The sequence below is a fragment of the Trachypithecus francoisi genome, unplaced genomic scaffold (genome assembly GCF_009764315.1).
Source record: "Trachypithecus francoisi isolate TF-2019V2 unplaced genomic scaffold, Tfra_2.0 Lachesis_group3, whole genome shotgun sequence".
NCBI lineage: Eukaryota > Metazoa > Chordata > Mammalia > Primates > Cercopithecidae > Trachypithecus > Trachypithecus francoisi.
Genome location: NW_022681468.1, coordinates 25588206 through 25612931, shown reverse-complemented (window position 1 = coordinate 25612931; position 24726 = coordinate 25588206). Strand labels below are relative to the sequence as shown.

Sequence of the window (24726 nt, the reverse complement as noted above, 5' to 3'; positions counted from 1 at the left end):
GGCTTTGTAAGGTTCTAATATTAGAGGGAACTGATGCCTTATAAAGTAAAACCGTTCTTCAGAGCAGAACGCCTCTAAAAATAAAGAATATATATGTTTTTATATAAACATATATAAATGAATGTTTTTTTTTAAACTATTTTTTTTTGAATTTTGCTTGAATTATCAAGCAAAGAAGGGAAAAAGCTTTGAAAACAAAGGGGAACCATTAAGATATATTATCTGTTTATAATAAAATACTGAGGAGAGAGCTGCAGAATTGTTAGGTATTCAGTTCTAAGAAAACAATTGCTATGACTCCTGTTATTGGTCATATAGTTTGAAAACAGACTTTCCTCTTGATTAGATATTTCATTAATCGTTAAGCAAGTCTCACAGCTTGAATAAACCCGAATTATTGAAGGAATTTTAAATAAATATGATGGTCCCCTAAATCCAGGTGTCAATCTTAGCATTATTAATGGGGAAACAACCAGATATGTTATCAACTGATATGATACAATGTAGAATACAGAACATCTCTTGTAATGTAGTCTGGCCAAAAATATCTTACTTGTGTTCATCAGCTTTTAGCTGTGACATCCTATTGACAGGAAATACAGGTGATGAAGAAACAAACTAAAAGCCACCATGAAAAAACAAACGGAAGTAGGATATTCTGCAGAAAAACTGGCCCTATCTCTAATATAGACAAAAAAGACACTGGGGTATACTGGATAACAACAAAATGTAAGGTTGAGTCCTGGATTGAATACTGGTTTGGACAAAACAGGTATAAAGAAAATTTCTGGGTTCAACATCATATGAACATAGTGTGGATATTATGTGACTTAAAATGTGCTGGGATGAAAAGGTGAAGTTCTAGAACAATAGACAGTGATATCTCATTTTAATAAAAATATCATGTGTATATATACACAAAGAGAAAGATCTATTATAGAAGGATATGCATGCACTAATATATTATTACTCATATTTGGGTGGTACATATGTGATGCGTACTTCTTAGTTTTGTTAGTTTGTATTTCTAGTTTCCTGCAATGGACATGTACTGCTTCTGTAATAAAATACTTTTTTTTAAAAAAACCCAAGATTAACATGAGCTGCAACATCTGAACTTTAGAAAAAAGCAATGGTGAGAAATTTCAGATAAAAAATAATTAGCTTCATATTTCATTCTCTACAGATCTAATTTGGAAAACTACAAATGTAATTGTGGCAAGGCACAACTGCAAAAATGTCTTCACTGACCACAAATGTTCCCAGACTAAGGAAAAAGACTATCCAAGAAGACTCATAAAATGGTTAGCCACAAAATTAGTATTTAAAGATACTTTATCTTCCAGTCTGACTTTTTAAAAGAAGTCAGGATATAAGAGAGTAAATTGCTTTTAAAATGAACAAGTGCTACATGCAGAGAGATTCTTCACTGAGAATGTACTTACAGTCTGTCCCTTGGGAGAGCCTTCCTCAGTCAGCTTCTCAAACATCTCTCTAGCTGCCTGGATATTCTGTGGCAAGTAATCACCAAATAAAAGAGCGTATGACACTCTCTCCAGGGCTTTGGTATGGTTCATGCCTGCTGCCTTTTGAAGATACCGATAAGCTCTTTAAATGTAAACAATTAAAAACCAAATTAGTAATGTTCTGAAACTGCCATTAAGTTTTTTTGATCTACTAAAATGCAGCATAAATAATTTCCTTATGTTACAAAACCCCTTTGATAATCTTTTGAGATATGGAGTTTCACCCTTGTTGCTCGGCTGGAGTGCAATGGCATAATCTCGGTTCACTGCAACCTCCACTTCCTGGGTTCAAGCAATTCTCCTGCCTCAGCCTCCTCAGTAGCTGGGATTATAGGTGTGTGCCACTGCACCTGTCTAATTTTGTATTTTTAGTAGAGATGAGGTTTCACCATGTTGGTCAGGCTAGTTTCAAACTCCTGGCCACCTCAGCCTCCCAAAGTGCTGGGATTACAGGCACGAGCCACCATGCCTAGCCACCCCCCGATAATCTTATTTCTATTTGGTCATGTTACTTATATATGTAAAAAAAATCCTGCTTTTTTATTAAAAAAAATTTTTTTTGAGACATGGTCTTCCTCTGTTGCCCAGGCAATCACAGCACACTGCAGCCTCTCTATCTTCCAAGATCAAGTGATCCTCCCACCTCAGCCTCCCAAGTAGTGGGACCACAGTGTGCACCATCATGCCTGGCTAATTTTTAATTTTTTTTAAGAGACAGGGTTGCACTATGTTGCCCAGATTGGCTGGCTATTTTATTTTTCATATAAGGTACCAGTTCTCCCTGTTATCCTAATATCTTGAAATAGTCTAATTATACTAACAGTAATTCTAAAAACTTCTATTAAAAACAGTTAACCAGATTTGCAGTAAGAGATTACAATATGATGGTGTCCAGTACATGATCTAAAAATAACTGTTGCAATTTTCTTTTTAAATCTTTGCAGACTGTAAAAATGTCAGCTGAAATTAAAAAGGACATAAGATGTTACGAGATAATCACTTGTTCTGTTTTTTTTCCAAGCATAAATTCCTGAATTCCAGTCAAAAATTACAAAGCAAAACCAAAAACACGTACTTGACAACAATTCTTTTTGTTTTATGTCATTTTGAATTCTAAATAGTATATGCATTCTTGGTTCTTAGAAACTACTACAACTTGAGTCAATCATTGCCATTTTACTCACTGTTACTGTAATCAGTATGTGTAACAATTCTACCTCAACAAACTAAAGTGTGGTAAAAGCAATGCTACTAATGCCCGCAAGTCATATTACGTTTTCTTGTAATGGAACTTAAAAAAATCTTCTGTGTCTCTGGTAGTCCATTTTTTAAAGAATGTAGTTGCTATTTGTCTCAGTAATGGCCTGTCTTGGGGGAAAAGTGGACTTAGCAGTGCTACCTACTCTCTTTTTTGGCTTTTCTTATTGCTTCCATTAAGGATTTTCATTCCAGTTTGATACATCATTTCTGCTTCCTGCATCTGCCGTCTCTTAGCAGCCTCTTCTTCAGCTAAAAACAAAATGTCAGATGCATTTAAATGGATTTTAATTCTACACCAATTATCAACCATAAGTATTTATTCTTTCTTTTGGGCAGTCATACAAACGTAATGAATGATCTTTCACTATTCTCAAATATGATTCTAAAAACACTTATGTGTGGCCTTTACATGACACAAGATAAAACTTAAAAAAAAAAAAAAATATATATATAATTCATTGAAATCATTTTCTTATAGAAATACCAATACCAAGCTACTTTTAGAGGGTACTTTTCTGTTAGAAATGCTAACTTCTAAAAATATAATTCAACTAAAATTTCAGATTATATGTGATACGGTTTGGATCAGTGTCCCCACCAAATCTCACACCAAATTGTAATCCCCAGTGTTGGACGTGGGGCCTGGTGAGAGGTGACTTAATCATAGGGATGGTTTCTCATGAATGGTTCAGCACCATCCCCTTGGTGCTGTTCTTGTGATAGTAAGTTCTCACGAGATCTGGTCTTTTAAAAGTATGTGGCACCTTGCTCCTCACCATCTCTCTCGCTCCGGCTCCCACCATATGAGACGGCTGCATCTCACATGGAAGTTTCCCAAGGCCTCCCCAGAAGCCAAGCAGATGCCAGCATCATGCTTCCTGTACAGCTTGCAGAACCGTGAGCCAATTAAGCCTCCTTTCTTAATAAACTTCCCAGTCTCAGCTATTTCCTTATAGCAGTGTGAGAATGGACTAATATGCCAAGGTCAGCTAAAATAAGGTCCGGACATTAGAACACAGTAGTCAGAAAAATGCTGTTATAGCCAAAGGACACTTTAGCTCTATTGGAAATACTGTATATCTTTACGAGGATAAAATATTTGATTAACTATATAATACAAATTAGTAAAAAATTGATTTTTATTAAATATAGAAACTGATTTAATGTTCAAGTTCACCAATTTTTCAAACTCATATAACACTGAAAATCACTGAACTGTTAAAGATTTTTCAAGTTATTTTGCTACTGTAAGAACTCATCAAAAGAAACATATTTCATTAGAACCAGTATTTATAGAAACAGAAGCAAATTCTTCTTATAATATAAAAAAATTCTGGTGCATTAACTGGAGTACCCAGTCACACTGGCCTACATCTAAAGATGGACTGTCTTTGATGTGCTCTTTTAGGATTGCCCAAATATTCTGTAACAGCCATTTTTTAAAAAAAATTGGTATTTAATGGGTTATGTTCAAGATTTTCTGTTGTTTTTTCATAGTCAGAAAGTTTTTCCTGAATATAGCTTTCCTTAGAGGTCAGCATCTTTATAATGACATTTACACTAAAGATGGTTAAATATACTGTATTTGTCAAATGTTACCCTGGCATAGCATATTTCACTCTAAGTATTTTTTAAAAGTTATTTATTTTTCTTCTAATCATTATTAACCTTCTCCATAATGGCCCAGTTTCCTTTACTGTCCCCCCAAAAGTTTTATGTTAATTTACCAGCCTGATGGGTTTAACAAAACAACCTGTGTATACCAATGGAAAATCATCTCTAAAAAAAAAGTGAGTGTGACTTGAATGACACAGCCTGAAACTAAATACACCATATGCTTCCCACTCTTAAGACCACTCTTTAAGGCAATAACGACATCAGCAATGCTGGCCATTTCTGACCAATGTGGAAAAGGATGACTAGAAAAAGGCCTTAAAAACATTGCCCTAGACATAAAGCAATGCAGATCTGCCTCCTACTGAGCAATACTTACTTTCACAAAAGCCCCACTTTTCATCTGCTTTGTAGTCATAGGTTGTGGCACACCACAGTCTGCCATCTTCCCTCCCATCTGATGTACATTCATCATATTCCTTATCTAGGAAAAGAAAAGGGAAGTGGCAGGGCTCCCCATGTGCTGTGCCTTCAATGGCGGTCAAAGCTGGAACGACAAGAAATAAGAATCTCAACATGAACAACACCTCTGGTATTCATCGATTCAATGCCATCAATTTTGGCTGTTAGAATTTGAGCAAAGATTCATGATGCCTGATTTGTAACCGGGAACATAAAAGGGCTAGCAATGATTTTGATTAGGGAGGACTTGGTTTAGTTAATTTAGTGAGCATGGCTAGCTGACTACTTAGCATCTGTGTCTAGGTTAGACTTTCTGAAGTTCCTGACATATAACCTTAGAATATTAAAATTCTACTGTAAAACTCCTGCCCAAAAAGTAAGCACAAAAAATAAGGCAAAATGCAAGTGAATCAATTCTACTGCTCAGCAAAGCTATCCTTGTTTCTGAATGCCAGAAGTCAATTTCTTCAGTAATACAGAGTTATATAGGGAAAATGCTCCCCCCAAGGCAAATTAACCACTCACACACTCCTCTGCAATCCTGTGGCATTTTATTAGAGTACTTATCACATGTATGGAAGTTACTTCTTTACCATACTCTGGTTCTCATTGGACTTTGAGCTTGTAAAGAGTAGAGACTGCATCTGTAATTTATTCTATAAATTATTTCTGAGTATCTCTTAGGTGTTGGAAATTATGCCAGGTGCTAGAAATGAGGTGGATCAGAGGTCTTTGCTACACACAACTTACTGCCTAGCCAGGAAGAGAGATATTAAGCAAATGTGTGATGGATGCTATGGAAAGGAAAGCCTCCCCTCTCAGGAACTGAGGTTTCAATGGAACCTCAAGGGCGTGCAGGAATAGCAGTGAATGAAAGGCTTGGGGGTGTGGTGGGTAGGAGTACTCTAACAGGTGCTAAGGTGACAAGAATCAATGAGTGGCAAAGTGGACAAGAGGCTAAAGCAGCATGAGGAAGCCAGACTGGGGAAAACCTTACAAGTCTTAATAAGAAGTTCGAACTTTTATCCTGAGAACAATGGAAACTCACTGAAAAGTTTTGCATAGGAGTGACATGCTCACATTTTATTAAAAGAGTGGAAAGTATGTAAAAAGTAAGGCTGGATGTAAGGTGACCAGTTTAAAGGTTGTAACAGTAGTCTGAGAGGCATTGGTAGCCCAGAGAGGGGAATGGAATGGAAGATGTGGATGCACTCAAGTGATGCTAAGGAGGTAGGTATGGTACTACTTTCTAGATGTGTGGATAAGAGGAAAGTTGAGTCAAGGAAGACACCCAGATGCTTTAGGGGTACATACATGGTTGCCCTTACTAAGATATAGAATTCTAAAGGAGGAGTAGGTTACCGGGTAGGTACTGCTACATTCAAGGTGGCTACTGAACAAACAAACAAACAAACAAACAAAAAACCCACAAAAAACAACAGCAAAAACAAAAAAATCACAAGTGAAAATGTTTTAGACATGTTTCAGTCATAGATTAAAAAAAAATTCTCTAGTACACAGATAATACTTGAATTCAAAGGTATGCATAAGAATGCTGCATGAGACGTATATGAGAACACCAGAGGTCCAGGACTAAGCCTAAAACCATACACAGTAGGTATGAGCCCATGTCAACTTCCACTGGTCACTTTTACATGGAGAATTTAATTGGGTAGCAGAGCTCGGTGATGAAGGGTCTAGGCTCTGGAGTCAGAACATTTGATGCAAATCCTACCACTTACTAACTGTGTGCTTGGAGCAAATTATTTAATCTCTTAAGATTACTTAGCAATAACTTCCTTATCTCCAAATAGGAATAACAGTCCTTATTGCATTGGGTTGTTTGCAAAGACTGACTGATATAATACATGTAAAGGATTCATTATGGTGCCTATCACTTTAGGTAATAAGAGTCCAAGAGATGACAGCCACTATTATTATTATGGGCACCCCTGCTCTGAAGGCTAGAAAGTATCCCTTCTTTCTTTCCAGTGTAAAAAAAAGACATACCCTACGATACTAATTTAAAAAATATTTTCAATAAGCTATGAAAGACAAAATGAATTTCAAATGGTTTACACCAAGTAAATGTCACTCATCCTGGTAATAAGAGGCAAATAACTTTTTTACCTTTGCTTTGTCTATGTTTTAAAGCTGGAGGGATCACGCTGCCTGACTTGAAACTATACTACAAGGCTACAGTAACCAAAACAGCATGGTACTGGTACCAAAACAGAGATACAGACCAATGGAATAGAACAGAGCCCTCAGAAATAATAACACACATCTACAGCCATCTATCTTCGACAAACCTGACAAAAACAAGAAATGGGGAAAGGATTCCCTATTTAATAAATGGTGCTGGGAAAATTGGCTAGCCATAAGTAGAAAGCTGAAACTGGATCCTTTCCTTACTCCTTACAACGAAAATTAATTCAAGATGGATTAGAGACTTAAATGTTAGACCTAATACCATAAAAACCCTAGAAGAAAACCCAGGTAATGCCATTCAGGACATAGGCATGGGCAAGGACTTCATGTCTAAAACACCAAAAGCAACGGCAACAAAAGCCAAAATTGACAAATGGGATCTAATTAAACTAAAGAGCTTCTGCACAGCAAAAGAAACTACCATCAGAGTGAACAGGCAACCTACGGAATGGGAGAAAATTTTTGCAATCTACTCATCTGACAAAGGGCTAATATCCAGAACCTACAAAGAACTCAAACAAATTTACAAGAAAAAAACATACAACCCCATCAAAAAGTGGGCAAAGGATATGAACAGACACTTCTCAAAAGAAGACATGCATACAGCCAACAGACACATGAAAAAATGCTCATCATCACTCGCCATCAGAGAAATGCAAATCAAAACCACAATGAGATACCATCTCACACCAGTTAGAATGGCAATCATTGAAAAGTCAGGAAACAACAGGTGCTGGAGAGGATGTGGAGAAATAGGAACACTTCTACACTGTTGGTGGGATTGTAAACTAGTTCAACCATTATGGAAAACAGTATGGCGATTCCTCAAGGATCTAGAACTAGAAATACCACTTGACCCAGCCATCCCATTACTGGGTATATACCCAAAGGATTATAAATCATGCTGCTATAAAGACACATGCACACGTATGTTTACTGTGGCACTATTCACAATAGCAAAGACTTGGAATCAACCCAAATGTCCTTCAGTGATAGACTGGATTAAGAAAATGTGGCACATATATACCATGGAATACTATGCAGCCATAAAAAAGGATGAGTTTGTGTCCTTTGTAGGGACATGGATGCAGCTGGAAACCATCATTCTCAGCAAACTATTGTAAGAACAGAAAACCAAACACCGCATGTTCTCACTCATAGGTGGGAACTGAACAATGAGATCACTTGGACTCGGGAAGGGGAACATCACACACCGGGGCCTATTATGGGGAGGGGGTAGTGGGGAGGGATGGCACTGGGAGTTATACCTGATGTAAATGACAAGTTGATGGGTGCTGACGAGTTGATGGGTGCAGCACACCAACATGGCACAAGTATACATATGTAACAAACCTGCATGTTGCGCACATGTACCCTAGAACTTAAAGTATAATAATCATAATAAAAAAAAAGGATCTCTAATGCAATGTATAGGCAAGGAATCCTTTAGCAACAACTTCAGAGGAGTCATTCTGACTACAGAATTTGGAAAGGACATCCCTATACACTGCTACTAGATCCAAATCTGCCACTGCTTCAGAAAGACAGTGTCTGAGAGTCAGGCACGGTGGCTCACGCCTGTAATCCCAGCTCTTTGGGGGCTGAGGTGGGCAGATCACTTGAACCCAGGAGTTTGAGACCAGCCTGGGCAACATGGTGAAACTGTCTCTACTAAAAATTCAAAAACTTAGCTGGGCGTGGCAGTAGACACCTGTAGTTTCAGCTACTTGGGAGGCTAAGGCAGGAGGATCACTTGAAACCTGGGAGGCGGAGGTTGCAGTGAGCCGAGAAAGCGTCTGTAGAACTGCACTTTGTAAACCTGAATTTCAAATTAAATAGCAAATGATGGTTTAAAAGAATTAATACTTCTATGATAATAGAAATCTTTGTCTTAAAAACAAATAGCTTATCACATCTAGTTTGCCAAAATTTACATTTTCTAAGTGTTTCAAATATATGAAATAATTCCTTTTCATGTGATGAACTATACGCAGAAAAGAAACTGGAGAGAGTAAAAAATTTTTTGATAACAAAAGGTTTTCATCTACTGCTGATTCAGCACTGACATAAGCAGGAGGAATGCCCAGGAGGCACTTGCTTCAATTTAGTCAAAACTGCAACCTGTCAAAATAATTCATTAGTGAGTTACTACAAAGAAAATTTGTTTCTCTCAGCTACCTTCTCCAAGGGAAATCACAATATGGAAAGTGTTATTCCCCTTTAAACTTGTTTTAAAATCTTCCAAAAGTTATCGGTTGGGACTCCCTAGTTTCAAATTGATTATCTCAAACAGAAACTCCTCACAGTAGTTTTAATTTCAGTTAATTTTCTTTCTACGGAGAAATCCTGCAATAATTTCAAACCCATCCTTTTAAAAACCTCCACAAGAACAGTGTCAATTTTAAAAACAAGGTAATCACTGCTCCGGTATAATGAAGTTGACAGGTTATGCAATTTAAATTAGCGATAACCAGTAATCAAATCTGACACCATGAAAGGGAAAAATGGGTTCTCAGTTCTGCAGCTTCATGTAAAATTCACATTTTCTAAATAATGAATCATATTTTGGCTCTACAATTAGTGACACAGTATCCCAATCTACTTGGACCTCAAGAGTAAGATATTTATGGTACAGAACTTATTGTAATAATGAACAGAATGCTTTACACTTCAACTGGTAGAAATCTGCTCTTGCAAAGTCAATTAAAATCAGTCAAGAAAGTAAGAAAAAGTAAAAAGCAAAACAGAACTGAAAATATTCAGTCAGTGTTGGCCAGAAGATGGGTAAAAGAGTATGAAGACAGTGTCTGAGAGTCAGGCATGGTGACGATGGCTCACGCCTGTAATCGCAGCAAGTGAATACATTAATAAAATCTCTTCAAGAGTGGCATTTGTTAATACCTATTAGAATGTAAAGGTCCGTATCTTTAGATCCAGCTTTTCTACTTCTAGGATGTTTACTTAAAAAAATGCTCCCAAAAACACACAAAGAGATTATGTGCAAGAGAATACTTGTACAGTATCCTAATTTTAAAAACATAAAACCAAATGAACTCAAAGATCTACTGATAGAAAACTGGGAAACACACTATGGGGCAGCCATTAAATGAAAACCGGGGCATTGTCAACATGGAAGGATTTAAAGGTCCCTAGAGAGTAGTGGAGGGGGCGGGTGGAGGGGGTGGGGGGTGGGGCGGAAGAGCATCAAAGGCTGAGTCCTGAGGCAAGCTCGGGTTTCACGATCAGATACATTCTCAAGAATCAGCAGCCAAGTGAAGACAGTATCTTCAGGGAAAAGAACGTACTAGTGATGGGTTAAGATGAGGACCAGGAAGCAACCAGGTATTCAGCAATTAGAATGTGACTGGTGGAGAAGAGTAGATTTAGTAGTCTGGAGAAGGCTCAAGTCTTGCTGGAGCTGGATTAGAGAACAGGAAGAGAGAAAGCGAAATCAGTGATTAAAGAGAACCCTTTCAAAGAATTATGCTATAAATGGGAGTAGAGGAGTGGGATGGTAGCTGGAGGGGGACTAAGGGACATAAGATTTTTCTTTTTAACAGATAAGATATGCTTGATGCTTGAACATTGAAGGAAAGAATCCAAGAGATAAAAAAGGTAAACATGGTTAGAATGCTGATACCTATCTCTCTCATACACATACATATATACATATTGAATTAAAGGCTAGGGGAATATAAGCACATCTTTTTCGCACTTTCAGTTGTAAAATCAAAACAAAACACTAAAAGTTAATTTCTTGATCTACAAAGATAAACACAAATAATTTAGCTTTACAAGTTTCTCATTTTAAGAACTTTTAAATAAGAAAATTACTCATTTAATCACGCTGTCTCTCTGAAGCAATCTGGTACTTCCAAACATAGAGTACTAAGTAGCATATGAATCAAATATACCTGTAGTCAAAGATAGCTGAGAAATAATTATTTAATGTTAAAAAGCTACCAATCTCAAGACAACTGTCATAGTGTTCATCAATTTTGGTAAACACCGAGATAAAAGCTCAATCAAGCAAATGATTGTCACCAAATAAATTCTCCCAAGGACTAAGAACAAAGCACCAGTACATATGGTTTAAAGGAAACAAAATACTTGATTTAAAGTAAATGATATAGGCCAAATGATATGGGCAGTATTTTACTGTTGTCTAGGAATATGCTATAGTAATATTTTGGGGAAAATACCAATGGTATGTAATTTGCTACAGACTGCTTTCATCAAAAGTTGAAAACTGCTAAATAAGGTCTAGAAATTATCTTTGTAAATAAACACACACTATACAAAGAAAGCCACTGTTTTACAGATTACAATGTATTTTTCAGAAGATGCATTCATATGTAGAATGAACAAAACGTGAAGATCAGGGTTCATACAAAGTTCAGCTCTTTCTGTGAGAAGCAACTAATCATTTTAAAATACAAAGAGAAAGAAGCCCAATCACTGGCTCATGTGACCAGAATAAAGTGGCAAACTTCATATTAATCAGGTGACAGGCACTGTCAAAAACCATCCAGAGTAAAACTTGCTCAGGAAAGCTGCTATTTAAGAACAGTGGGTTTCTCTAAACAATAGCTTTTAAAGACAGGTGAGTTTTCAAAGCTGTGGTGTGGCTGGGATCTACAAGGATGGTCTCCTAAAGGAGTTTCCTTGCACAAATAATTTTCTTGTCAAACCAAATCAAACCAAAGAAACAACAATAACAAAAAAAGCCTTTTTATGAAAGTCAGGACCTGCTGCAGGCAACTGCCTATGTCTTCTATCTTCTGTTTAATCTGATTGCTAGGATAAAGGTCGTTCCTTCCCTGCCATCTCCACTTAAGCAACAATGAAGTAGAAATCATTCTATTGCTCAACAACTTGCTTCAGAACCCAATTTTAAGCAAGATGCAGTCAGTTTAAACTCAGTTCCTTTTGTGCCATTTAAAGTAGACCAAGATGCCAATTACTCTATTTTTCTTTTTTAAGGCTATAAGGATGTGTTTACTGCAGAGACAAACAGTAAGAAAGTATACGAAATTAAAGAAAAATGACAGTTATCTTTACCTATCACTTCAAGTTATTTCTGTCTAGAGGTAATGATAGTTAGTGAAAAAAGTTCTGGACCTTTTTCAGTTGCAAACTTATTTTTACAAATGGATTATTTTCACATAACGGATTTGTGATGGTTAATTTTGTGTGTCAACCTGGCTGGGCCATAGTGCCCAGATATTCAGTATATCATTGTTTTGGATGTTTCTATGAAGGTGATTTTTGGATGAAATTAATATTTAAATTGGTGGACTCTGAATAAAGCAGATTATCCTCCATGATGTGGATGGATGTCACCCAATCAGTTGAAGGACTGAGTAGAAACAAGACTGAACCCTATAAAGAAGAAATTCTCCAAGCAAATGGCCTTTGGTTCTGTTTCTCTGGAGAACTGTGACTAATATAGGATCATACTAACTGAACTACTTTTCAATAGGACATTTTTTTGCTTAACATATCATTGACATTCTTGTAGGTGGCAGACAGGGCAGACTGCCTCATTACCGATTCTGAACCACTTCCCCAGATGATAGTTTCAGAATTCTCCTAGTGTCTTCCGAAAATGCTTCTGCTTTTCTGATGCAGGCAACATTTCTTCCTGAGGACCCAGGCCCTGAAGGTGCAGCCACTATCAGATTTGATCACATGGAACAAACATGAGGATGAAGCCAGTCTACTTGAAGAGCTGAACAGGAAGAAAGGGAGAACTGGAGTCTCTGATGGCACAAGTCCTGAACTGCCTACCTGTGGAGTTCCAGTTACATGAGCCAAATAAACCTCTGGTTCTGCCATTGTCTGATGGATTTTCTTATTTACAAGAAAACATGTTCCTTTTAAAATGGCTATGAGTATTCTATAACAGGCAATATCACAAAGTAATCATTCTCCTTATGATGGCCATTTAATTATTCATTCATGATCAACAAATGTTTACTGAGATGATATGGAGAAAATAGCACAGCAAGTCTAACTAGTTATCCTTTGAAAGACTGCTTATCACGTGGCTGTCAGTTGCCATCTAGGAACTTAGATTTTGGAAGGGTTCCCACTGAGAGGTGAAGTCAGCTGGGCTTCTGGGTAGGGTGGGGACTTGGAGAACTTTTCTGTCTAGCTAAAGGATTGTAAACACACCAACCAGTGCTGTGTGTCTAGCTAAAGGTTTGTAAATGCACCAATCAGCACTCTGTAAAAACAGACCAATCAGCTCTCTGTAAAATGGACCAACCAGCAGGATGTGGGCGGGGCCAAATAAGGGAATAAAAGCTGGTCACCTGAGCCAGCAGCAGCAACCCGCTTGGGTCCTCCTCCACACTGTGGAACCTTTGTTCTTTTGCTCTTCACAATAAATCTTGCTGCTGCTCACTCTTTGGGTCCGCGCTACCTTTATCAGCTGTAACACTCACTGCAAAGGTCTGTGGCGTCACTCCTGAAGTCAGTGAGACCATGAACCCACTTGGAGGAATAAACGACTCCGGACGCGCCACCTTTAATAACTGTAACACTCACTGCGAGGGTCTGTGGCTTCATTCTTGAAGTCAGCGAGACTAAGAACCCGCTAGAAGGAATAAATTCTGGACACATTTTGGTGACCATGAAGGGACAATCACCAAGCAGTGAGTACCACTGGACCCCTTTCACTTGCTATTCTGTCCTATTTTTCCTTAGAATTCAGGCACTAAATACCGGCACCTGTCGGCCAGTTAAAAGCGACTAGCGTGGCCACCGGACTAAAGACAGGGGTGTCAGGCTTTCTGGGAAAGAGCTCTCTAACCCCCAACTCTTTGGAGTTGGGAGTGTTGGTTTGCCTGGAACCAGCTTCTGCTTTCCCTGTACTTCTGGGCTGAGCTGAAGGTCAACAGAGAGGAAAGCCAGTTACCGGGTCCGGACAACAAGTTGGTTGACCCTGCAGCCATGAGTGGAACTCTCAAAGTCACGTTGCCCAAGCGAGACTCACCCATCTATCCTATCTATCCTGACCCTTGGCTCCTGGGTCCTAATGCTTGTCAGACAAACTTCCTCTCGCCTCTCTTCTCTGAGGCTAGTCCTGTTTCTAAAAACCACTCCCTGTCTCTGGTGCTTTTCCAGTTTCTCCTGTAAGAATGATTTCTAGTATATACTCCAGGACTCTATCCCCTTCTTTAGGCACTTGGGCTCACTAGTCAGAGACACACAATTTTTGCCAAAAGCCCGGTCGGGGCGGGGGACTATCTTATCTGGAATTTTAGGATCCCTCCTCAGGCTAGCAGGCCTAACAAAAGCTATTCCTGAAGCTAGGATATGGGGAGCCTCAGAAATGATATCCTTCTGATTCAAGTGAGGGCAAAAGACATCACTCTTCCAACTCTGGAGATCCCTCCCCTCACTTAGGGTATGCTCCACTTCACTTTTGGGGCATAATATCTTTATAGGATATGGGTAAAGTCCCAATACTAACAGGAGAATGCTTAGGACTCTAACAGGTTTTCGAGACTGCGTCAGTAAGGGTCACTAAATCCGATTTTTCTCGGTCCTCTTTGTGGTCTAGGAGGACAGGCAAGGGTGCAGGTTTTTGAGACTGCGTTAGTAAGGGCCACTAAATCTGACCTTCCCCGGTCCTCTTTGTGGTCTAGGAGGAAAACTAGTGTTTCTGCTGCTGTGTCGATGAGCTCAACTATTCCGATCAGCAGGGTCCAGGGACCGTTGCAGGTTCCTGGACAGGGAGAGAACCAAACCAAAACCATGGGCAGTTTGGTCTTTCAGATGGGAAACAGGCATCAACAGGCTCACCCATGAAATGCATCCTAAGCCATTGGGACCAATTTGACCCACAAACCCTGAAAAAGAGGCAGCTCATTTTTTTCTGCACTATGGCCTGGCCCCAGTATTCTCTCTGATGGGGAAAAATGGCCACCTGAGGGAAGTATGAATTATAATACTATCCTGCAGCTTGACTTTTCTGTAAGAGGGAAGGCAAATGGAGTGAAATACCTTATGTCCAAGTTTTCTTCTCATTGAAGGAGAAACCACAACTATGCAAAGCATGCAATTTACATCCCACAGGAGGACCTCTCAGCTTACCTCCATATCCTAGCCTCTCTATAGCTCCCCTTCCTTTTAATGATAAGACTCCTCTAATCCCCCCTGTCCAGAAGGAAACAAGCAAAGAAATCTCCAAAGGAGCACAAAAACCCCGGGAATTTGGCCCAAGCTGGGTACATGTCCCCTTCTCCCTCTCTGATTTAAAGCAGATCAAGGCAGACCTGGGGAGGCTTTCGGATGATCCTGATAGGTATACAGATGTCCTACAGGGTCTAGGGTAAACCATCGCTCTCACTTGCAGAGATGTCATGCTCTTGTTAGATCAAACCCTGGCCTTTAAAGAAAACAATGCGGCTTCAGCTATAGCCTGAGAGTTTGGAGATACCTGGTATCTTAGTCAAGTAAATGACAGACTGACAGCCGAAGAAAGGGACAAATTCCCTACCGGTCAGCAAGCCGTCTCCAGTATGGATCCCCACTGGGATCTAGATTCAGATCATGGGGACTGGAGTCATAAACATCTGCTGACCTGTGTTCTAGAAGGACTAAGGAGAATTAGGAAAAAGCCCATGAATTATTCAATTATGTCCACCATATCTCAGGGAAAGGAAGAAAATCCTTCTGCCTTCCTTGAGAGGCTATGGGAGGCCTTAAGAGAACATACTCCCCCGTCACCTGACTCACTTGAGGGTCAACTAATTCTAAAGGGTAAGTTCATTACCCAATCAGCCGCAGATACCAGAAGAAAGCTCCAAAAGTGAGCCCTGGCCCTGAACAAAATCTGGAGGCATTATTAAACCTGGCAACCTTGGTGTTCTATAATAAGGACCAAGAGGAACAGGCCAGAAAGGAAAAGTGAGACCAGAGAAAGGCTGCAGCCTTGGTCATGGCCCTCAAACCAACCTTGGTGGTTCAAAGAGGACAGAAAATGGAGCAGGCCAGTCACCTGGTGAGGCTTGTTGTCAGTGTGGTGTGCAAGGACACTTTATAAAAGATTGTCCAATGAGAAACAAGCTACCCCCGCGCCCATGTCCACTATGCCGAGGCAATCACTGGAAGGTGCACTGCCCCAGAGGACAAAGGTTCTCTGGGCCAGAAGCCCTCAACCAGATGATCTAACAACAGGACGGAGGATGCCCGGGGCAAGCGCCAGCTCATGTCATCACCCTCAGTGAGCCCTGGGTACGTTTAATCATTGAGGGCCAGGAAACTGACTTCCTCCTGGACACTGGTACGGCCTTCTCAATATTAATCTCCTGTCCCAGACAACCGTCCTCAAGGTCTGTTACCAACTGAGGAATCCTGGGACACCCTGTAACCAGGTATTTCTCCCACCTCCTCAGTTGTAACTGGGAGACTCTGCTCTTTTCACATGCTTTTGTTACGCCTGAAAGTCCCATGCCCTTATTAGGGAGGGATATAGTATTCCAAGTTGGAGCTACTGTGTACATGAATATGGGGAACAAGTTACCCATTTGTTGTCCCCTGCTTGAGTAGGGAATTAACCCTGAAGTCTGGGCATTATAAGGAACAAATTCCGTACACACCACCATTCTAACTTATAAAATGACTCACAGAGCCCAAACCATACAAACCCGTGGTTTACTCTCAATACCCATTTTTCTTCTGGGATTCTACGGTTTTGGTACATGCTAGTAGAGAGTGATTTGAGACTAGTTTTCAATAAAAACTCCAGGCAGTGGGTCTCTAATGAGCCTCCCTGGTAGACAAGATTTCACATGTGTTGTTACAATTTGCTGCTGGGGGAATTAAGTGCATCCTGCTTAAGTTCTTTGGGAGAGAACCCTTGGGAGCTTCTACCTTGTTTCCTCCAGACTTCTCCCCATGTACCTTGCACCTGTGCTGATTTTGCTTTGCCTCCTTTTGCTGTAATAAATCATAGCTGTGAAGGCAACTATATGTCAAATCCCCCTACCAAATCATTAAACCTGGGGATGGTCTAGGGATTTCTGACACAGATGCATCAGAAGTGGGATTTGCTAGAATGACCCTGACTCACTGATATATGGTGAAAGCGCTGTTTGAGAAGAGGAAGGATAAAGGGCAGAATATGATGAATCTCTGGGGCCTGAGTGGTTATGCAGTCATCCACGGTATGAAGCAGTAGCTGAGCTGCTATACGTTGTGAGAGCCATAGAATCTGAAAGTGATAGATCCAGCTCCAGGAAAGCTGACTTGCTGGATGCCCCTGACTGCTTTTAGTCATGCTGGCTAAAATGAGGGAAAAGGCAGTGTAGTGCAGGTGAGGCCTGTGGTTTTTGTTCTCTCCTCTAGATGGGAAGAGAAAGGACCCCCAAATTCCCAAGGATGGGCTAAACCAAAAATGTTACAAGTTTGAACTGCTCTCTTTAAAAAGTTAAATCTGGTCTGGAACAAAATTTTGGATAAACCAGAAAACAGACAAACAAACAAACAAACAAAAAAACTGGGGGAGGTAACAATCCAGCAGTTTTTTTTCAGCCTGGCTGCTGCTCTTGCTACAATATCCTCCCCCGCCTCCCTTCCTCCACTGCATTCCAGGATCTTCTCTGGCAGCTGTAATGTTAACAGTGCAAACACTGAATTTACTGCTAGGAGGCTAAGTAAACTGCAGTAGGAAAAAAAAAAAAAAAGGAAGAAAAATTTAAAAATGGCTTTATATTTTGTGGCTATTGCATCCAGATGTATTATAAAAATTAATATAAAATGTCAAACACTTGTAATTTCATAAATACCAGAGGAATAATCCTGATCAGGGGAAGCTGCAAAAAAAAAAAGAAACGTGTTAGTGGCACACAGCTTCTTTGCTTTTTGCTGCCAGTGGGAGGACTGGAATTTGAACTCTTTTGAGTTTTGTTAACAGAGTATATGTAATTGATGGTTTGCTTCCAGGGTTACCATGTGTACCCTCTGGAACTGAACTTTTTTTTTTTTTGAGACAGTCTTACTCTGTTGCCCAGGCTGGAGTGCAGTGGCATAATCTCAGTTCACTGCAGCCTCTGTCTCCCAGGCTCAAGCGATTCTCATATCACACTTGGCTAATTTTTTTATGTTCTTAGTAGAGATGGTATTTTACAATATTGGCCAGGCTGGTCTTGAACTCCTGGCCTCAAGTGATCCGCCTGCCTCGGCCTCCCAAAGTGCTGGGATTACAGGCATGAACCACCGCGCCCGGCCTGGGACTGAACTTCGTGTACTCTGACTCTCATGAGACTGACTCAGCCCTGGAAAGCTTTTAAGTCAATTTCCACTTACTAGGCTACAGTTGTGATTTAAAAAAAAAAAAGTTAACACAGAAACTTAAGACCATGGAAAAAAACAAATAATAGGTAAAATGTGTTTTTAAAAAGGTAGGCTGAGAGGAAGCCTACTGTTTTTCTATGATAGACCATTATGATAAATGGGAATTCTTTACCTGGCTAAGTCCAGGCCACCTAAATCAATACTGCAGGCTGGTCTTCCTACTTACTACTAACTGGGTCTTATTGGTAACTCTGCTGTAAAGATGCCTTGGCCAAAGACCTAGGGAGTAGACTGTGCAGAGAAGAGTTAACAAAATAGACATAAACTTCTCTCTTTGAGAAGGTCGGCTTACAAGGTTGGCCCTTGGTTGGCATCTGGAAATTTAGATTGCTGGAGAGTTCCCACCATCCTATGGATAAGAGTGGCTCACCCAAACTATACAAACAATATGATTTATGTTGAACACTTGCTTTCCTTCTGCAAGTCTGGTACATGCCAGGAAGAGACCGCCAACTTAACCAGCCCCCAGTAAAAACTCTAGGTCTCTAATAAGCTACCTGGGTAGTAAACATTTCACATGTGTTATCTTAACTTGTTGCTGCCGGATGTAAGCACTCCCTGTGTGACTCCTCTGAGAGAGGACCCTTGAAAGTTTACATCTGGTTTCCCCTACACTTCATTTCATGCTTTTCCTTTGCTGATTTTTGCCTTCTAGTGTTCCACTATGACAAATTATAGGTGTGAACACAACTCTACGCTGAGTCCTTTGAGTCAGCATAGATTTACCAGGAACACTTCCTACCCAATTACTGCACCTGAGGGTGTGGTCTTGGGGTTCCTCAACACAATTGGGAATAAGTGTGAAATGTTCAAGAAATAGCAAGAGGGCAAGTATGGCGGGAGTCACATAAAGGGAAGTGGCAGAAGAGTTAAAGAGACAGGAGGGGCCTGATGTCAGGCCTTGTTAATAGAAGAAGTTTGGATTTTATTTTGAGTAGGGCAGGAAGCCAAAGGAGGTTTCTGAGCAGGGAGAAGGCTCAGTCTGGCTGCTGTTAGGGAACTGATAATGGGGGAAAAGAGCAAAAGGAGGAAGGCCTGACTGGAAGCTCTTACATATAGTAAACACTTTGATTATCCTTGGGTGGTTCAGGAACCACTTCAGAAAGGAGAAACCTACGTTTACTTTTAAGAATGAATAGAAATTTGACAGTGGATTTGGGCAAGGGAATGAGGAAGGCATCCTAAGCAGTGAGGAGAACCTGTACAAAGGCCCAGGGGCATGAACTGTATGTTGTATTTGAAGAACAGGGAAGGGTTTTGTATTGCTGAAAAAGGCTGCTTAGGGGAGGGGTAAACCGAAGGCTCCGTGAATTATGCTAAGGACTGCATTACTTCATCTCCCAGGCAAATAGGAAGGTAATGGAGGCCTGAACAGGGGAGTTATGGGGTCAAATTTGAGTTTGAGAAAGATTAATATGGTAGCAACAAGACTGAGAGGCTGACAAAGGGCAAAAGTTTCAAAGTAACTGTCACATAACCCAGTTCTAGTGTAGCTGGAACTGTACACAGCCATACATATGCAATTTATGTTATATATTATATGTGCATAAGTACATAAGCATTTTCTTGTATTAAGAATAAATTAAAAACAAGTCTAAATCATCATTGAAAAGTGAAAACAAACTGATACAAACTAATCTGAATGTTTATAAAGCTGTTGATAGAAGCAGAGAATTATTAGTGATTTTAAAACACTGTATTATTACAAATCCCTAGCAAAATATATACTGAGGATAAGGACCATAAAGGAATCTTGGGCTGCATTCTGTGGTCCCACAGTTAGTGGTAAGGGCCACTGTTAGTTTGAAACTATATATACATATTTATTTTAAAACAAAGTAACATTAATGTCATTAGGTACTAAGATTTTCAGCACCAGTGAAAGGGAATAACACAAAATAAGCAAAAACCTTGATGACGTGGTAAGGGCTCGCAGCAGACCGGTAATCTGTTCTTTGTTTCACTGGCCCAAAACAGAGCGAGCAGATACTTCTCTCTAAGCATCATCAAATCACCTTAGAAATATGGTAAAGAGAGACCCCTGGCAAACACACTGAAGGTATTTACTATCGGAAGAGTCCTTACTTATGAAATGCTTCAGCAGGATGAACTTGATCTGTCTATACTGCTCATTATAAAAAAACCTGAGATGTATGTAGGCATGACTCTCTAGAAAATATCACATACACTATGTAATTATCAGAGAAGAAACCGGTGATGTCTCATGTTGGAAACAGCTGTCTTTCGTGGAATTGACACTCTATAGGCATTACTTAGCGGCCTCGAGTGTTGAACTCTGGGCTGGAGCACAGTCTAATTGAGGAAAGAAAGGACCCAAAAGCAGCTCTGGTAGCCACAGACTTCTCTACATCCTGCTTGTGTCTTATGATAATTTTACCTTTGAAAATATTTGCCAAGCTTGATACTAGGTTAGGATCTCTGATCCTCATAAGTTCAATTTGTCAATCTGATTTTTGTTATCTTGCCTGTAATATTTAATTTGAACTGGAAGTTATCGGTATGAAAGATACATTTCCTAATCCAACGCACCAAAAAGGCCTATAAGTAATGACAATTTAGCAATGCAGATCACTAGAGCTTATAGTATCTAACCCATTAAAAGCAATCTGGGTTCCTTGGAGAAATAGCTGACATTCATTTCTGGGTCAAGAAATGTACAAAATGAGTTTAGGACATCCTTGTTCTTCCTGGAAAAAAAAAATTATGAAAGATCACCAGGATCTAGTCAAAAAGACAAAGGAATGACTACCAATGGCCAAAAAAGGAAAGTTCTGAGCAATCAACAAAAAAGAATGACTGCAATGAACACAAATACAATCATGTGACAGATACATCATGCCTTCCTGGTCAAAGACAGACTGTGGATACCATGGTGGTCCCATAAGATTATAATGAAGCTGAAAAATCCCTATCACTTAGTCATGTCCTAGTCGTTATAACATTGTAGCACAATCCATTACTCATGTTTTTGTAATGAAATTAGTGTGAATAAACCTACTGCACTTCCAGTTGCATAAAAGTATAGTAATACAATTATGTATAGTACATAACACTTGATAGTGATAATAAATAACTATGCTACTGGTCTACATGCTTGCTGTATTGTTCATCCGTATTTTAGCATGTACTCCTACTTATTTTTAAAAAAAAAGTTAACTGTACAACAGCATTAGGTGGGTCCTTCAGGAAGTATAGGCATCGTTATCATAGGAGATGACAGTTCCATGCCTCTTAATGGCCCTGAAGACCTTCCAGTGTGACAAGATGTGGAGTTGGAAGACAGTGATATTGATGACCCTGACCCTGTGTAGGCATAGGCTAATGTGTATATTTGTCTTAGTTTTTAACAAAAACGTTTTTTAAAAAATTAAACAATAGAAAAAAGCTTATAGAATAAGGATAATGTATAAAGAAAATATTTTTGTATAGCTGTACAATGTGTTTGTATTTTAAGCTAAGTGTTACTACAAAATAGTCGAAAAGCTAAAAAATTTATAAATGAAAATATAAAAGTTTATAAACTAATTATCACTGTGTTACAACTGAGTACGGTATTCAATACAATAACAAGCTATAGAAGTTTGTAGTCTAGTAGCAATAGGCTATAACATATAGCCGAGGTCCATAATAGGCTACATTAGCTAGCTATGTGTAATACACTCTGTTTGCATAATGATAAAATTAACTAGTGATGCATTTATCAGAATGCACCCCCATTGTTAAGTGACACATGACTGCCCCTCAGTATCACTGGAGGACTGGGTCCAGGACCTGGCCTGGTGGTACCAGGTGTGCTCAAGTTGTTTAGATAAGATGATGTAGTGCTTGCATATAACCTAGGCAATCCTCCTGTATACTTGACATCATCTCTAGACTACTTCTAATACCTAATATAATGGAAATGCTATGTAAATAGTTATACTACATTGTTCAGGGAATAATGACAGGAACAAAAACTGTGGACATGTTCAGTACACAGTTGCAACCACCCATTTTTTCCAAATATTTTCAAATATTTGGTTGAATCCATGGATACAGAGGGCTGACTATATATAAGAATCCATGAATTTATAATGATGCTTGTGATATTGCGAAAAAATATTTGATCTTCATCCCATTTCCAGAAATATAGCTCTTAAAATCCCTGGAATCTCTTGAGTGATCCGAATGTCTTCTGTATGATAATGAGATAATTGGTGGCTGGAGGCTCCTAGAAAGCCTTGGGATAGGACTTGGTTGCCAGGGAAACCAACCATTACATTAGAGGGTTAGAATTTACAGTCCCACCGCCCAACCTCAGAAGAGCAGAGGAGCTAAAAGTTGAGCTAATAAATCAATGCCCAGTGATTTAATCAATTATGCTTGCATAACAAAGCTTACATAAAAACCCCAAATAGCTGAGTTCTGGGAGTTTCTGGAAAGCTGAGCACATAGAGATTCCTGGAGGGTGGGTGGCGTGGTCAGATCAGAGAGGGCATGGAAGCTCTGCAGCCCTTCTCCCACACCTTGCCCTATGCCTCTCTTCCATCTGACTTTTCGTCTCTATCCTTTGTAATATCCTTTATAATAAATGTAAATTCATATTTACATTTACCCATTTATCATGCTTCCCAGAGTCCTAAGTGCTAGCAAATTAACTGAACCCAGGAAGGGGGTTGAGGGAACCCTGATTTATAGCCAGTCTGTCAGAAGCACAGACAATCCAGGGCTTATGACTGGCATCTCAAGGAGTGGGGACTGGTCTTGTGAGACTGAGCCTTCAACTTGTGAGATCTAATGCTATCTCCAGGTAGTGTCAGAATGGAATTAAATTGGTAGACATCCTGCTGGTTTCTGCTGGAGAATCCTCTGTAGAACTGATTGCTTACTTGGTATGTGGGGAAACACTCACAATATATCTGGTGTCAGAAGTGTTAACTCATTGAGACAGAGAAAGAAAAACACAACTTCGTTTGGTTTTTCCTATATCCTTACAATGCTCAAATACAAAGCAAAACAAACAAACAAAAACATACTCATTAGTCTCTTTTGGAGATTGCTTGGGCACCAAATTTTCATTTTGAAACAGTTCAAAGGAAATAATCAAGAGTTTATCTAGCTTTCCCTGGATGAGACTATATTTCAATGCAATCAAAGACTTGATGAAAGAAAATTCTTTATAAAAGAATCCCAGGTAACAAACACAGGAGGAATGGCAGAATTAGAAAGTCACCATTTTGCAACCCTTAATAAATAAATAAAAGATCCAGGCAACAAACATAAATGGTTGCCAAAATCTCTAGGCAAAAGATCAATGAGGAACTTTAGAATGGTGAGATCAGACTGATATCACCTGACCTCGCTGATTAATCTTAACATCAGTAAAAGTGGAAAAATCAGATACTACATGTCTCTCGACGTAATGCAACAGAAAGTACACACCACCACCTACCTATGAAATACTCTCAATAAAAAGACAGAACCAAATCTACCCATGTCTCTAGAACTAACTCCCAGTTTATAGAATAAACAGCAGATAATGGAACAAGCTCAATGACATTACAAGGACATGACTAGCTAGATCCAAAACGTGAGAAACCATATAGCACAAAGGACGCTGCGTATTTCTTTAGCAAATAAAATGACACTTAAAAACAAAGGAGGGGCTGGGTGCCGTGGCTCAGGCCTGTAATCCCAGCACTGTGGGAAGCCGAGGTGGGCAGATCACTTAAGGTTAGGAGTTTGAGACCAGCCTGACCAACATGGTGAAACCTCATCTCTACTAAAAATACAAAAAAATTAGCTGGGCATGGTGGTACGCGCCTGGTATCCCAGTTAGGAGGCCGAGGCAGGAGAATCTCTTGAACCTGGGAGGCAGAGGCTGCAGTGAGCCAAGATCATGCCATTGCACTCCAGACTGGGCAACAGTGCAAGACTCTGTCTCAAAAAAAAAAAGAAAAACAACAAGGGAGGGAGAACAGCAACAGATTAAGAGGAACCTAGGTCTTAGCTTGGAAATGAATTCAAACAAATAAATTGTAAACAGACACTTGAAGAAACTCGAAAAATTAAACAGTCTGGGTATTAGGTAATAAAGGAGTAATGGCTAATTCTGTGATTTTGCTGAAAAGAAAATTCTTACTAGAGAGAGAGAGAGAGGTAAAAGCACAGGTGGAATTTGCCTTAAAATATTCTAGGAAAGAAAAAAGGGGGAAATGTGGGTATGGTAGTAAAGATGAAAAGAGCAGCAGAATGTTGATGTCTATTGAAGCTCAGTGAGGGGTGG

General features: G+C 39.5%; 1 protein-coding gene across 1 annotated transcript in view; it reads right to left on the bottom strand.

Moving 5' to 3' along the window:
- The window catches only part of SEL1L (SEL1L adaptor subunit of ERAD E3 ubiquitin ligase), a 71427-nt gene that overhangs the window by 31118 nt on the left and 15583 nt on the right, over positions 1-24726 (bottom strand). The window contains exons 4-6 of the mRNA XM_033187224.1: positions 4780-4947; positions 2930-3035; positions 1446-1608 (exon numbers count right to left, since the gene is read on the bottom strand). Of these exons, the coding sequence (XP_033043115.1) occupies positions 1446-1608; positions 2930-3035; positions 4780-4947 (437 nt within the window). The remainder of the gene's footprint in view (positions 1-1445; positions 1609-2929; positions 3036-4779; positions 4948-24726) is intronic.